This window comes from Etheostoma cragini, chromosome 14 (assembly GCF_013103735.1).
Source record: "Etheostoma cragini isolate CJK2018 chromosome 14, CSU_Ecrag_1.0, whole genome shotgun sequence".
Lineage (NCBI taxonomy): Eukaryota > Metazoa > Chordata > Actinopteri > Perciformes > Percidae > Etheostoma > Etheostoma cragini.
In genome coordinates, this window is record NC_048420.1 from 23,390,211 (window position 1) to 23,404,734 (window position 14,524).

General features: G+C 41.6%; 1 protein-coding gene across 1 annotated transcript in view; it reads right to left on the reverse strand.

The window, feature by feature from the left end:
• Positions 1 to 14,524, reverse strand: part of LOC117957202 (ectonucleotide pyrophosphatase/phosphodiesterase family member 2) — a 58,567-nt gene that overhangs the window by 13,336 nt on the left and 30,707 nt on the right. Inside the window, exons 20-23 of the mRNA XM_034892799.1 lie at positions 12,882 to 13,026; positions 11,903 to 11,980; positions 8,327 to 8,459; positions 7,291 to 7,444 (exon numbers count right to left, since the gene is read on the reverse strand). Coding sequence (XP_034748690.1) covers positions 7,291 to 7,444; positions 8,327 to 8,459; positions 11,903 to 11,980; positions 12,882 to 13,026 — 510 coding nt within the window. The remainder of the gene's footprint in view (positions 1 to 7,290; positions 7,445 to 8,326; positions 8,460 to 11,902; positions 11,981 to 12,881; positions 13,027 to 14,524) is intronic.

Consider the following 14,524-nt stretch of genomic DNA (forward strand, 5'->3'; position numbering starts at 1 on the left):
CCCCCCCCCCCCCCCCCTCTACTGTATATATACCTGTCCTCATGTTATCTGCTGATGCATTTGTCCGGGTGTATTGCCACGTGCATGAAACAGACTGAAAACAAATGTCCCTCATGGGACAATAAGACGTCTCTCTAATAAGACGCTGTCTGAAAATGCTCGTACGGGTTGATTTGGACAGTTGGATCTCGTCCTCATTGGCCCGCCTATCCTGCCCTCAGCATATAGATTCATGAAATAGAGTCAGAAAGATAAATTTGTTTAGTTTTTTACTCGGTGGAGTCATACACAGTTCAATCTCCACCAGGATTTACTTTCAGATCACAATGGATGCCATGTCCTCCGTATTGTTTAGGTCTCAGAAACTGGGACAACAGCTGCACAGCGTCGAAAGACAAGGCGTGACTCATTCGGAGGAGTTTCTATAAACACTAGGTTTATTGCATGCTGCACAGAGTATAATTAAAAAGGGAGTGTGTTTTGTCTTTTCAGCAGCATAAACTTCGTATTTGCTGAATTTTCTTTCTTCTCCAAACAGGCTTTGTTTAACCCTCGTGTTGTCTTCCGGTCAAAATTGAAAATCAACACTTTTGACGCTGTGTCACCTTTTTTGACACTACATAACATTAACTTAACTGTAGTTTTACAGTTATTTGGGAAATTTATGGTCAATAAACCTCATTTATAGAAAGTTATACCTAATGTTTGAGTTAGAAAAGCAGAAAATAGGAATTATTGAGACTAAAAGTTAAAGGAATGGATGTTGATGATAATCACAGACTGGAATATGTCAACTTTTACTCAATACTATTTCAAAAACACTTCCATTAGTTTTCCAAATTCTATAAAAATTGAATGAGACGCCCCAAAATTAATGAAAGTAGAGATTTGTACTTGGCAAAGAGCGTTGTGTGGAATCAATCATGTTATTTTGGGGAGTTTAAAAGAACACTGATATGGGACAACGGGTCAATCTGACCCGAGGACAACACAAGGGTGAAAAAAGCTTGGCCTGTACAAGCAGAGAAGCTTAAACCTCATCCTTAATATTTATAGACCAACTCCCTAATAAAATGACTCAATCATACATAAATCTGACTCCTTCTCTTTTAGAAGATAAATTACTGAGACAGCCTCTCAAGAAAGAACCATTTCCCCAAAATTGGGGAGAAAAGAAAAAGGTCAGAAAAGTCATGTTCTACTTTCTCTTTTTGGCAAAGTCCCCCCAAAAAAAGGAGCAAAAATGTAAATAGGGAAGCAGCCTGTGTGTGTTTGAGCAAGCTGTCCTCAACCCACAAATGGAAATGGGACAAAACGTCTGCGTTGACATAAAAAGACAGAGAGTTCCCCTCGTGACTCAGCCCGACGAGCTGGCGCCAACCTCAGACACCGACCGACACGTTGGTGCTTTTGTTTTGTTTATTTCATTTGTTGACAACAAGAAAAATACAGAACAAACGCCTTAATTAAATCCCTAAAACAAATTCTATATTAATAGACTGACAGAAAACCACATTAAAGAAAACATTACATTACAGAAACGGATCTGTAATGTAAAGGTACTGTTGTATATTGTTGAATATCGTAGGTTATTGCATGCTGTATTTGCGTATCTATTTGTTTTGTAATAATATGAGATTTTGAAGAAGGGGCAAGGACCAAATAAGCTAATTGCTTCCGTCCGCTCCTTCTCAAACTCATCCTTCTATATTATAATTTTTAATTTTCTTTTGTTAATTTCATATTGTGTTGTATTTTGTATAAATTATTTTTTTGTCTTTTTTTTTACGGGAATAACAGATTTTTAAATAACCAAATATTGTACTGAATATACACTACCGGTCAAAATTTTGGGGTCATATACAAATTTCCATTTCACTCCATTATAGACAGGATACCAGCTGATCTGGGTGGGGGGGGGCTGATCTTTAATGCAATATCTACATTTCCCATTATCAGCAACCATTCATCCAATGTTCCAAAGGCACATTTTGTTTACTAATCTGATATTATTTCAAAAAACTAACTAAGAAAACATTAAACGACCCTTTTGCAATGATGTAAGCACATCATGTAATCTGATTACTGCCCTGGTTAAAAAAAACAAGGCAACTGATCTCAGCTGGTATTCTGTCTATAATGGAGTCCAATGGAAATTTGTGAGTTACCCCAAACTTTTGACTGGTAGTGTGTGTACAAACATGTAGAGTATATTCATCACTGTGATGAGCGGATGGAGGGCTCTGCAGAAAGAAAGTGGACCAGTGTTGGGGTTCCTTAAGTTTTTACTTTAAAAAGCCGAGCTCTCCCTGTTTTCCTTGCAAAGCCAAAATAAAAGTCTGTTAACAATCAAGAAAGCTACGAGTCTAAATGCCCATAATTGCTCTTATTATTTTCTGTTTATGCTTTGTTCCAACGATTGTGATGATTTCATGTGCAGCATTGGGATTGCCAAATCCCCACAGCCCCCCTGAACCACAAATGGATCAATCAAATCCTACAGATAAGGCCAGAATTCAACAGATTTATTATTTTAAGTTGGATCCAGTTACACAATCCATGAGTCACTGTTGGCGAGAGTGTACTACAACCGTTCCAACCATGCAGATCCAATTCTTCCTGCTTTGGTCGACTTTTGGCATTGTGTTGTTTGACACATCTAGGAACCCCGCGGTGACTCACCGTAGCCGCCGTTATAATGTCATCAACCATCATAACAAGCGTGAGTCAGCCTAAACTGTGTTTATGGCGGAGCACGCTCTGCATATCATAAAAAGTCGTAAAAAAACAACACGGTACGTGGGTTGATTGAGAAAAGTCCCACAACAAATCATGAAAACGGGTGTCTGCTGGACCTGCAACTCCCCGATGTGAGGCGAGTGCAGATTTGAGGCGTGCATGCTCAGATTTAAACTGTTTACGGCATAAGTGTCATACTGAAATTTGTGAAATCCATGAAATTAATAAACTTGTCTCATTACAAACAATAACAGAAGATGGGAATCATTTTAGCTATCTATGTTTGTTTGATTGCTAACGTTAGCTCAAAACGCCATTCAAGTGACAGCCTTTGTTGTGTTTAATGCTAGCTTGTAGCTAAGCTAGCAGTCATTTAAAAAATATTCTAGCTATTTATGGTTGTTTGATTGCTAACGTTAGCTCAGAACGCCGTTCAAGTGACAGCCTTTGTTGTGTTTAATGCTAGCTTGTAGCTAAGCTAGCAGTCATTTAAAAAATATTCTAGCTATGGTTGTTTGATTGCATACGTTAGCTCAAAACGCCATTCAAGTTACAGCCTTTGTTGTGTTTAATGCTAGCTTGTAGCTAAGCTAGCAGTCATTTAAAAAATATTCTAGCTATCTATGGTTGTTTAATTGCTAACGTTAGCTCAGAACGCCGTTCAAGTGACAGCCTTTGTTGTGTTTAATGCTAGCTTGTAGCTAAGCTAGCAGGCATTTTAAAAATATTTTTGTTATCCATGGTTGTTTGATTGCTAACGTTAGCTCAGAACGCAATTCAAGTGACAGCCTTTGTTGTGTTTAATGCTAGCTTGTAGCTAAGCTAGCAGTCATTTTAAAAATATTCTAGCTATCTATGGTTGTTTGATTGCATACGTTAGCTCAAAACGTCATTCAACTGACAGCCTTTGATGAGTTTGATGCTAAATTGTAGCTAGCAGTGAACCAACTTAATTAAGGTCCATTTTTACTGTCTTAACATTACAGAAGTCTCTAGTTAGCATCTTGTAGGCTACTTTTCGCATGCGTGACGCATGCGTTACTCAAATCTGCGCTCAACTTACATCAGGGAGTGACAGGGCCTTTACTATTACAGACTGTTTATAAAGATGCGTCTACACATCGTGTGTGTGTGTGTGACGTTAGTCCGAGGGGGGTTATTATGGGAAGTGAAGCTCTCCGTGTGTAGTAAAGTCCCGTAGGCAGCAGCTGCCGCTCACACAGTGATGCGCATAGTTTTCGATGGTCAGTTAGTGCAGCTACAGCAGTTTTATGTTTGTTGTAAATAAGCTGATTAATGCAACAAAATCACGACGTCTACCGGCCAAAAGCTAATATAGTTAGCTTAAAGAAACAAGCAGAAAGCTGCTACCAGCCAGGCTAAAGCTAATATAGTTAGCCTAAAGAAACAAGCAGAATGATGCTACCAGCCAAGCTAAAGCTAATATATAGTTAGCTTAAAGAAACAAGCAGAAAGCTGCTACCAGCCAGGCTAAAGCTAATATAGTTAGCCTAAAGAAACAAGGCGTCTGTCCCAAATAACGTTCCACTAACCAACGCTGGAAACGTAACACTAACCTACACCAGCAGTCTGTTTCTGATTTAACGTAATTCACACTGATTTAAGTGTTGTTGGATACACAGTTGGGTGCTAGTGCGTGACATGCAGGTCTGCATGCACAGCAAACCACCAATCACAATCAATGTTGATCCATTTATCTAACTAACAAGCTGGCCCCGCTAGTCGACCACAACCTGCAATTTAGAGGAAGCAACGTACCTACATTATTAGGATCATTGACTTTAGCCTGGATTGAATATGTATGATATGAATACAACAGTGTCATGTCAGTCAACCAGTGTATTACACATCTAATTTTCCTCGGCCTGCCTATAAGTGGCATTGCGCTCTGTCTGCCTGTTGTCCGTAGCTGGTTGTGCTTTGCATGTGTCGGAAAACGTCCTTAAATTTGGGAATTGTCGTTTGTTTACTCAAAGTCAAAGACTGTCCCGAGGAGAGCTACTTTGCACATTTTTGTGGGTCTGAGGTGTATTTTGGCTGCCAAAGCTCCGCTTCTTTCTTTGACCCCTCATGCATTTCTGACCCAAAAAACGTCAAACTTGCCTGTTGCAAAACCCCTATCAAGACTGAAATTCATCGGACTACACACACACAAACACACACACACACACACACACACACACACACACACACACAGACACACACACACACACACACACACACACACTCTTTAAACTAACTCAAAGAACAGTGGTAAGGTGTCTCTTACCATCGGAAGTTTGCTGAAAGCCACAAACCACTTAGTTGAATAATTTCCTACGTCATCCTCACCAAATAAAAAAAACATGACCTTGTTCTGTTTTTTGTAATGCTGACATCAATTTCTTTTTACTGCAAGACTGCATTACTGAACACAATGAGTTTCCATTTCCACAGGAAACACGCATCAGACAAAGACCCCCAATATCTCCCCAGAGGTCAGAGTTTAATGTCGACGGAGATCAGTGGTGGAAGCAGTATTCAGTTCCTTTACTTAAATAAAAGTACTAATACAACACAGAGAAAATACTCTGTTACAAGTAAAAGTCCTGAATTGGAATTGTCTCTCACTGCCAGGGTTGCAACTGAAATATTCGGCTAAAGCAACGAGTTTCTGGAAAGCGAACATGTAATTATGGTCAGATCTTGTGCCTGACTGATGGTGATGGGATATTGATAAGAGAGGTGATTCACGCGTAACAGCGTCGGTTATTTTTGCCAGCTTTTGTTCCTGTTTTATTGTGTTTTGCCGGTAAAACCGTGTCTGTGTTCTTCACATTCATGTAGAAATATAGTTTTTTATTTTTAAGCTATTTATTGATCCCCAGTGGAAAGTTGGCAATTTACACACTGTGTACACTTTGTTAGTATCACTACACACAGGCCTGAACTACACACACATGCTCAGGACTTATTCATGCACTAATGGAGAGATGTCAGAGTGAGTGGGCTGCCAGTGCTGGACCAGCGCCCTGAGCGGTTGAGGGGGTACGGTGCCTTGCTCAAGAGCCCAGGAAGTGAAGTGGCATCTCTCCAGCCACCAATCCACACTTATATAAAATATGCGGCTCTGGTAGATGTTTGAGATTGGTCGTGCTGTGGAAACATCGTCTCTTTTATGGGAATGCGTGCATGAACATTGATTGCTATATTTATCTTTCTTGTTAATATCAGCCATTACACGATCCCTTCCTAATGCACTTCAAATCAATAATCAGTTATCAAGAGGGTTGCAGATTCATATTCTGATAATTGACTGATCGAATAACTGGCATTCACATACAGTTAGTAGTTTAATATTTGAAAAATTAATTAATCATATTTTAATTGACCTTCATCTCTTATGTATGAAAGATCTTTTTTGGGGGCCATTTACAGCAGGACAGGACAGCTGAAAGAGAGAGGGGGTGAAGTACAAGTACCTTAAATGTATACTTAGTTGCAGTATTTACGGTTACTTTCCACATGTGACATGTGATCATCTCACAGTGTCTCCCCCCTCTGTGAGAAAATCTTATCTTATTTTAATAAGACAAGATTTTAATCTTATTTATATTAGTGGAATTAGTGTAGCCACCATAAGTTCATGTACTCAAGTACTGTACTTGAGTACAAATGTACTTGAGTTAAGTATTTTCTTTTCATGCCACTTCTGTACTTCTACATTTCAGGGAGGAAATTGTACCTTTTTTATTCCACTACAGTAATCGGAGAGGTTTAGTTAGATTACAAATTCAGATTTTTGAACACAAAACACATAGAGTTGTGTTAAAAAACCAAACTTGTATTCTTAATCGTCACATACACACAACACAAGGTAGTGGAGTTCCATTACTGCATTCAACCCATCCTAAGTATTAGGAGCAGTGGTCAGCTATACGTAGAGAGTCCGGGGAGCAACTCAGGGTTCAGGGTCTTGCTCTGGGACACTTGAGGACCTGGGATTGATCCGCCCACCTTGTGGTTGTGGGGCAACCATTTTAAACTAGCCAACAATATCCAGCTTTAAAGTCCGGCTGAAATAAACCATTAAACACCACACTGATGGGATTGTTCCCTGTTTCTAAAATGTGTGTACTTTTACTTTTAATACTTCAACTACATTTACCTGACCATACTCACATACTTCTCCTGAAGTAGCATATTCAATGCAGGACTTTTACTTGTAACAGGGTACTTCTTCAGTGTGGTGTTAGTGCTTTTTTTAAAGGTTATTTTAGGGGCTTTTCCCTTTATTAGAGACAGTGGACTGACAGGAAAGGGAGAGAGAGAGATGGGGGGGGTTGACACGAAGGCCAGATTCGAACCCGGGCCGCTACAGGACTCAGCCTACATGGGGCCCACGCTCTTACTGGGCGAGCTAGAGGACACCCCAGTAGTTTTATTTTTAACACTTCTGCCACCGCTGTGACTGACTGATCTGAACTCATCATGCTGCTGCAGGGACAGCTGGGGCAGCGCTGCCCCCTGCTGGAGACGGTGTGAACTCACGTTGCAGGCCTCACTGTTGTCCGGTCTGTGGGGAAGCAGATAGGAAAAGACCCTGAGTGGCCCGTCACACTCCTCCACCGTCTGGTTGAGCTCCTGGCAGCTCGTCACCACCGCGTAGAAGTGGGTGGGGACGGGTGGGGCGTCGGCCGAGAACCTGGACACGGAAAGGAATGAAAACCTATTTTAATATTCATATGGGCACCTCGCTGCACCCTGTACCACAAGCCATAAATGCCTTAAATCAATCTAAATAAGCTAGATGTCCAGCTGGCCTGGTCATACCCAAGGGCTTTGATTATGTTGGTCGAGGTTATTTTTTTTACATTTCTTCATTCGGATCCATTTGCGATCCGTTCCACTCGGAATAACCAAACAACGCAGTTTACATGCTTCGTCCTGGGTGCATTATTCATTAAAAAAATCCTGAACCGGTTTCTGTAGTTCAAACAACTCGGCACTGTAGTTGAGTTAACGTCAGTCATAACGGCCCGCGTACTGCAGCCTTGGTCCTGCTCGACCCCCCCACACTGCTGTTATTTAGAGTCATAGTTCTAGTATTTCATTGTTACTATGATTGCCACGGCGCATCAAGCCAACATGCAATTATTATAGATCTGTATCAGTGTCTGTGTGGTGTAGGCCTCCTTTATCTGTACAGTGTCCTGAAACAACTCCTGCTTCAATTTGACCCTATAAAATAAATTGAATTAATAAAATTGAATTAACAGAGTAAAAAATATAAATATATATCAATAAAAACTACAAATTAAAATCAAATTAACACTTCTGAAAAACGGAAACTAAACTAGAACTTGGAAAATAGACTGACAACTAACTCAAATTACACTAAAATGAAATTGAAAAGTCAGAACTCAATTCAAAATAAAACAAAATGTGGAACTATAAAAGCTTTAAATTTAATTAATCCAGTCACACAGGTGTTGTGTTATGGTGTTTTTCTCATATGGGACCAGTTTAACAATACAGGATCTGATTGGTCTGTGTGTGTTCTCTATAAACAGGGACACCGTCTCACTCTTTTATTTCCTCTGTGGTGTCCCGGAGGCCGTCAAAGTTGTAATCGAAGATGGGTCCGGAGAGAACGTTGATGCCGTTGTTTTCCTCTGCGTAGCGCCTCAGCAGCGTCCCCTGCAGGTAGCTCCACACTCCTGCGGACAGAAAAGAAGGGAAAAGGATCAGATGCTTAGCCTGGGAAAACCGTGGCAAACTGTCGGCTAATTTGGGATTTGCTCCGCCAGTCCGTTTGGCCGAGAACCCATTCAAGCCCAATTTATCCAAATCGAGGCACCAATCAGCACCCAGTGGGGTGGGCTTTACACGATGACGGGCTCTGCAACATGCTCGCTGGTTTAGATCAGCAGATTTAAGAGAATAGCAGAGCCAGCATGTGTGTGTGTGTGTGTGGGGAGTGTGTGGTAGAGCGAGTGAGAGAGTGACAGCATTTAGCTTCGGAGTGAGTAGCGACTCTAGAGTCCCAGTGAGAGAATCAGTGTCTCCCCGGTGCTTTCTGGGAGATCTAAAGCAGGAGAAGTTAACCCTCTCCTTGATATCATGTTGTTTATGGAGAAGGAGAACCAGGAAATGAGTCAGGTGAAATGGAGTCTCTAGTTTTAATTATCTGGTTTGGGTTCCATTAGTCTATATCCACGACGTTCCACCTCCGGGATTGGACCTTTGCTGCCGAAAAGTCCCCCAAATTCCAATGCGAGAATAGGGGAAATGCAAACGGCACGCGAACGGCGTGCGACAACAGAGGCATAAATCAGCCTTTTATCCTTGTGTAACACATCCATTTCCCAGTCTGAATAAAGAAAAGCCCAGAAACTCTGCAGACACACACTCTGTTTACAGAGCTGACAATGATGAATTATGTGTATCTCTATGAGACAGTGATTCATAGAGAGAGAGAGTGTGTGTGTGTGTGTGTGTGTGTGTGTGTGTTTTGTCCTGATAAGTATTCCCTTTCTACAGGAACAATGGGTGTCAGGCTGTCCTGGCTCAGACCTGACATCACCACGCTGCGGTGTCTTCGTCTCATGTGATCACTTTGAATTAAAAGAAGAGCTTTTGTCAAAAGGGTTCAGAGGATTCAACTTGGCCTTTCGGGTTTGAGGTCGACACACGCTGGTTTTGGTTCAGAACCAAAGTTTCCTCTGAGCTTCTTGTTGAAATTCATCTAAACTCCCCGGTTCACTGAATGGATGTCCCTGTAAAAGGATGGATTCTAGACGTTGCTGCTACTTTGTCCACCGGTCTGAAGTCTCTGCTGGGAGGAATGTCATGTAGATCCGTTTACAGTTCAGGTTTGGAAATGCCTCCTGGTCCCACATTTGTATTTAGGTAAATAAACCGGTACTGGACCTCTTATACGACGATCCCATGACTTAACAGTTTTATAAAACAATGTTAAAAAAACAGGAAATGTGTAATTTATTTCTGACGTTGTCTGTTGTGGTTTTGGCTCACACGGGGTCATGACAAAGCGGTCTTCGGTCACTCTTTCACATACTGGCCCTCTTATTCCTACAGGTATGCAATAGGTCTGTTTTATTGTTGGAATACATTGCAATCTGTGGTTTTACATCATTATATGAATAGATTTCGGTGGCTTTGTTTTGGTCTCGCTTTGCCAGACCCTCCTCCACAGTCACATACACACATTTAAACACATGCACACAGAGACAACTATAAATCAACCACGAAATCCTGGTCCTCATCTACATAGCCCTCCACCATCTGGCACCCTCACACCTCACTGACCTCCTCTCCCCCTACAGACCTTCACGGTCTCTCGGATCCACCTCAGCCAGTCTCCTTTGCACCGACAAGTCCAGCCTCCGCAGTTTTTGGGAACAGAGCTTTCTCCAGGGCAGCTCCCGGGCTCTGGAACCCCCCCCCCCCCCCCCCCCCCCCCCCCCCCCAAGACATCTGCACCTCTGGGTCCCTCACCATCTTCTAGTTGCGCCTCGAGACCCATCTCTTCACCTCTGCCTATCTGTACCACTATGCCCCCCCCTCTCCTTTTCCTCTGTGCCTGAATCTGGTCTTGTTTTATCTTGTTCACGCTGAAGGAGAGTCTGGCTAATCCACATTTATTTAATTTCTGGTATGATTAATACAGACTGTTTATTGTTGTATGTTGTGTTTGAATGTGCCTGACCACAAACGGAGTCCTTTTGATTTGATTTCATGTTTTTTATGATGACCTTGCCCTTCTATCTTCAACAATGGATCCCCTTCAGCACAAAACAACAAGATTAGAGGACAATGCAGCCAAGGTTGGCCTAAAACTGAACAACAAGAAGTGCAAGATAATGAAGGCCAACAGTAAGAGCGACAAAAAGCTGAAGGTTGGAGAAAGCGAGGTAGAGGAGGTAGAGAGCTTCACGTATCTGGGTGCAAATGTCACTAAAGATGGTGGAGGCACAGCGGATGTCAAGAAAAGAGTGGCACTGGCAACCGCACAGTTCAAAAGGCTATCAAACATATGGCAAGCCAGCGATATCAGCAGGAAGACCAAAACCTCCCTTTTCAAGAACTTGGTCCTTTCGGTTCTGCTTTATGGATGCGAGACCTGGAAACTAACCAAGGGAGAGGAGAGGAGAAGAAGATAGACATCTTCCAGACCAAATGCTTACGGAAGATTTTCAAGATTCAATGGCAACAACACGTCTCCAACAAGTCAGTTCTTGAGATGGGAGAAACAAACAAAATCAGTGAGGAGGTGAGGAGACGGAGATGGAACTGGATCGGCCATGTGCTGAGGAAGGACAGAACGGACGACTGTGCTGTGGCCCTCGGGTGGACACCTGAAGGAAGAAGGAAAAGAGGCCGCCCAAAAACAACTTGGCGGCGAATGGTGGAACTGGAACGTAACGGTGCAGGCTGGAACACGTGGAATTCAGCACGACGTGCAGCTGCAAACCGAACCCAGTGGAGGAGTGATGTCCAAGCCTTGTGCGCCTCCTGGCACGGAGAGAATTAAACTAAACTCATGTTTTTAACCCATCAGAACCGCCATGGGCAGCGCTAAGCTCGGCACCGAGCCGCTCCAAAACAGTCGTACGAGACAATAGAAAACTCTAATTGGACAGAACTCATCACACAACGAAAGTTCCTTGTTGTTACTTGTAAGAAAATGAACATGTGCTTGTTTCCTGTTTTGCAGCTCCTGTTTATGTAGCTTTTCTGGTAGGTCAGGGCTGCACTGATTGGCCCTTACTCTGCATCGTACGTCTGATATTTACATAAATGAAGGGTGCGGACATATTGTCTGACCCTTTTAAATATTGACTTGCTCATTTGTTTTATTCTTATATTCACCTTTTTTGGACATTTCATACACATTTCTTACCATCAGGGTTTCCACAGGTTTCACCAAGTCATATATGAGGAGCACATGAGGCAGCAGCACATGTACGTTGGTTTGTTTTTAAAACTTTTAGGACCTAGAACACCATACTTCAGGAAATATACGACAAAAGGTTGATTTTGAAATTCTGCACTTTTTAGGATCATGTGGAACCCCTTCCCCCATCACAACGCTCCCGTGAACTTGTGTTTTGAGTGTGAGTCGAAGTGTGAGACTCACTCTTGAAGGCCGGGTACATGGGAACGACGTTGGTGATGAGCGAAGCGTCGTATCTGGACTCGGGAGACGATGCCAGCTCTGTCAACAACGTGGAAGAGAAGAAAATAAGTTGAGCACAAGGGCATTAAAATTGTACGTAAGTGCAGGGCTTGATAGGGCTGCACGATATGAGGAAAACAGGACACAACGATGGTAAATATCATGAAAAAAAAATCATTTTTTAATATTAGTACAAACAGATCTCAGTGCACTCAGTTCTGCATTTCTGCTGCTTCCACTATTCTCCTAGTATACGTCAAATTGCTTGTTGAATTGAAAACAAATCAAAGGAAATCATTTCTAACATTTAATTGAACAAATTAAAGATTGAATTCATATAAAAAGGCACCACTTTAAAAAAAGAAAGAAGAACTCCAGTTACAGTTTGAAGGACAGTTTTCTATGGATATTTTCTTTCTACCAACACAAAAAATCTCCGCCTTTCGCCAAGTATTTGTTGCGTATGTTGATATCGCAATGAATACACAAAAAACGATATACTGTGCAACCTGTAATGGGAAAATTACATAGACAATGATTTTCTTTCAATAATTGTTCATCTCTTAAGGAATTTTTTCATTACGAGTAAATCCTTCAATTTGCCTCTGAAATATGTGTATATCCTAAAATAAGTCCTCCAGTGTTGGGGACAGCTAAAGGTGTTATGACTCTGCATTTCTCCACTGTAAGCAAGGTTGGAGACATGAAGCCTTCTACAGACGAGATAAATCTCTGATTTCTCAGACAGAATGACGGCTACAGTCATTCTTGACGTACTAGAGACAGATGCACGGAGATGTAAGTGCTTGAGTAACGGTACTTAGTTACAGTCCACCACTGTCAGATACTACAGATGACAAACAGCCTTTAGACGTGTGTACCTGGAAAGAATGTGCGTGCTGTGCGTTATGCATGTTATTATAAAGTCAACCGGGTTTACCAGGCGGGAAGAGGAAGCCGTGGGTGAGCTGGCTGTTCTGGCTGTAGGCGGTGCAGCTCTGACTGTGGTCGGCCGACACCCGGGGGTCGACTCGGATACACTGAACACCGGGGGGGGAGACCTCGGGAACGGGAGTCACGTCCTCCTGCGAGACAAAGACACCAAACTTTAGCAATTAAAAGGGTAACTACAGTTGTTTTTTTAACTACTACTATTTTCTAGGGGTGGTTAGCCTTTAAAACCACGAAAAGACACTTAAGCTATTAGATATTACAATATCCAAAATCTATAACGATATCTAGTCCCATATCACAATGTCAGTATAATATCGATATATTGCCCAGCTTTTCAAAGTCAAAGTCAAAGTCAAAGTCTGCTTTATTGTCAATTTCTTCACATGTCAAAACATACAAAGAAATCAAAATTGCGTTTTCCTCTATCCCACGGTGACAAGAAGACATTTATAACAAATTTGGTCCACAGAGAAACATAACATTCAAGTAAACAATATAAAAAAGTAAAAATAAGAAGATATATACAATGAGGAAAATAAGAGCAGCGAAATTTGAGTTGAGCTCTACCTGACATCATGTTTAAAACCACACCCGGTCTTGTTGTTATTTCTGCGCGTGCACCCCCGTGTGAGCGGCTGCACCTCGTAAAACATGCAGCCTGCTCGTGTGAACAGCTGGCGAACACGCGTGTTCAGCGCCACAGACACAGAGTCCTGTGTGGCTGCCGGTGTTGTTGCACACGTTTGTGTTTGTGTTTGCTCCGTCACGCTCTGCCCGGACGCAAACACACTGTCGCACACTGTGTCCAGCAACATGTAAGAGGGGGTTAGCGCAGGTATTTTACAACGTGACACCCGGTTCAACTACGGGAAAGACGGAGTCAGGAGCTGAGGGACGTAAAAGACTGTTTGGGAAAGGAATTACTAACAATTACACATCTTATCCTAATATTCCCTTTCCTGATCCCTGATTAAGTTTCTATACCTTCTTACTTTATCAATGAAACTTTAATGTCTCCTGATTTAATTAACTATGTCTACCTTTTCTCTAGTTTAGTGTTAAGCTTTCCACTTATGTTCCACTGGCCACTGAGTGAGACCTTTTGTTAACCTTCATGTTGTCCTCGGGTCAAATTGACCTGCTTTCCTATATCAATGTTCTTTTTAATTCCCCAAAATAACATGATTGATTCCACACAACGCTCTTTGGCAAGTACACATCTCTACTTTCATTAATTTGGGGGTGTTTTATTCAATTTTATAGCATTTGAAAAACAAATTGAAGTGTTTTTGAAATAGTATTGAGTAAAAGTTGACATATTCCAGTCTGTGATTATCATCAACATCCATTCCTTTAATTTTAGTCTCAATAATTCCTAATTTCTGCTTTTCTAACTCAAGCATTAGGTCTCATTTACTATAAATGAGGTTTATTGGCCATAAATTCCAATAACAACTGTAAAACTAAAGTTAATAGTGTTGAAAACGTAAAAAAAGTGACAAATAATAAATAAAAAGTCAAGTGTTGACATTGTTTCAGGAAATTTTTTTTAAAAACATTGATAAAAAGCTTCCACAAGAGTGTTGATTTTGACGGGAAGACAACTCAAGGGTTAAGAGCCCAGGTTAC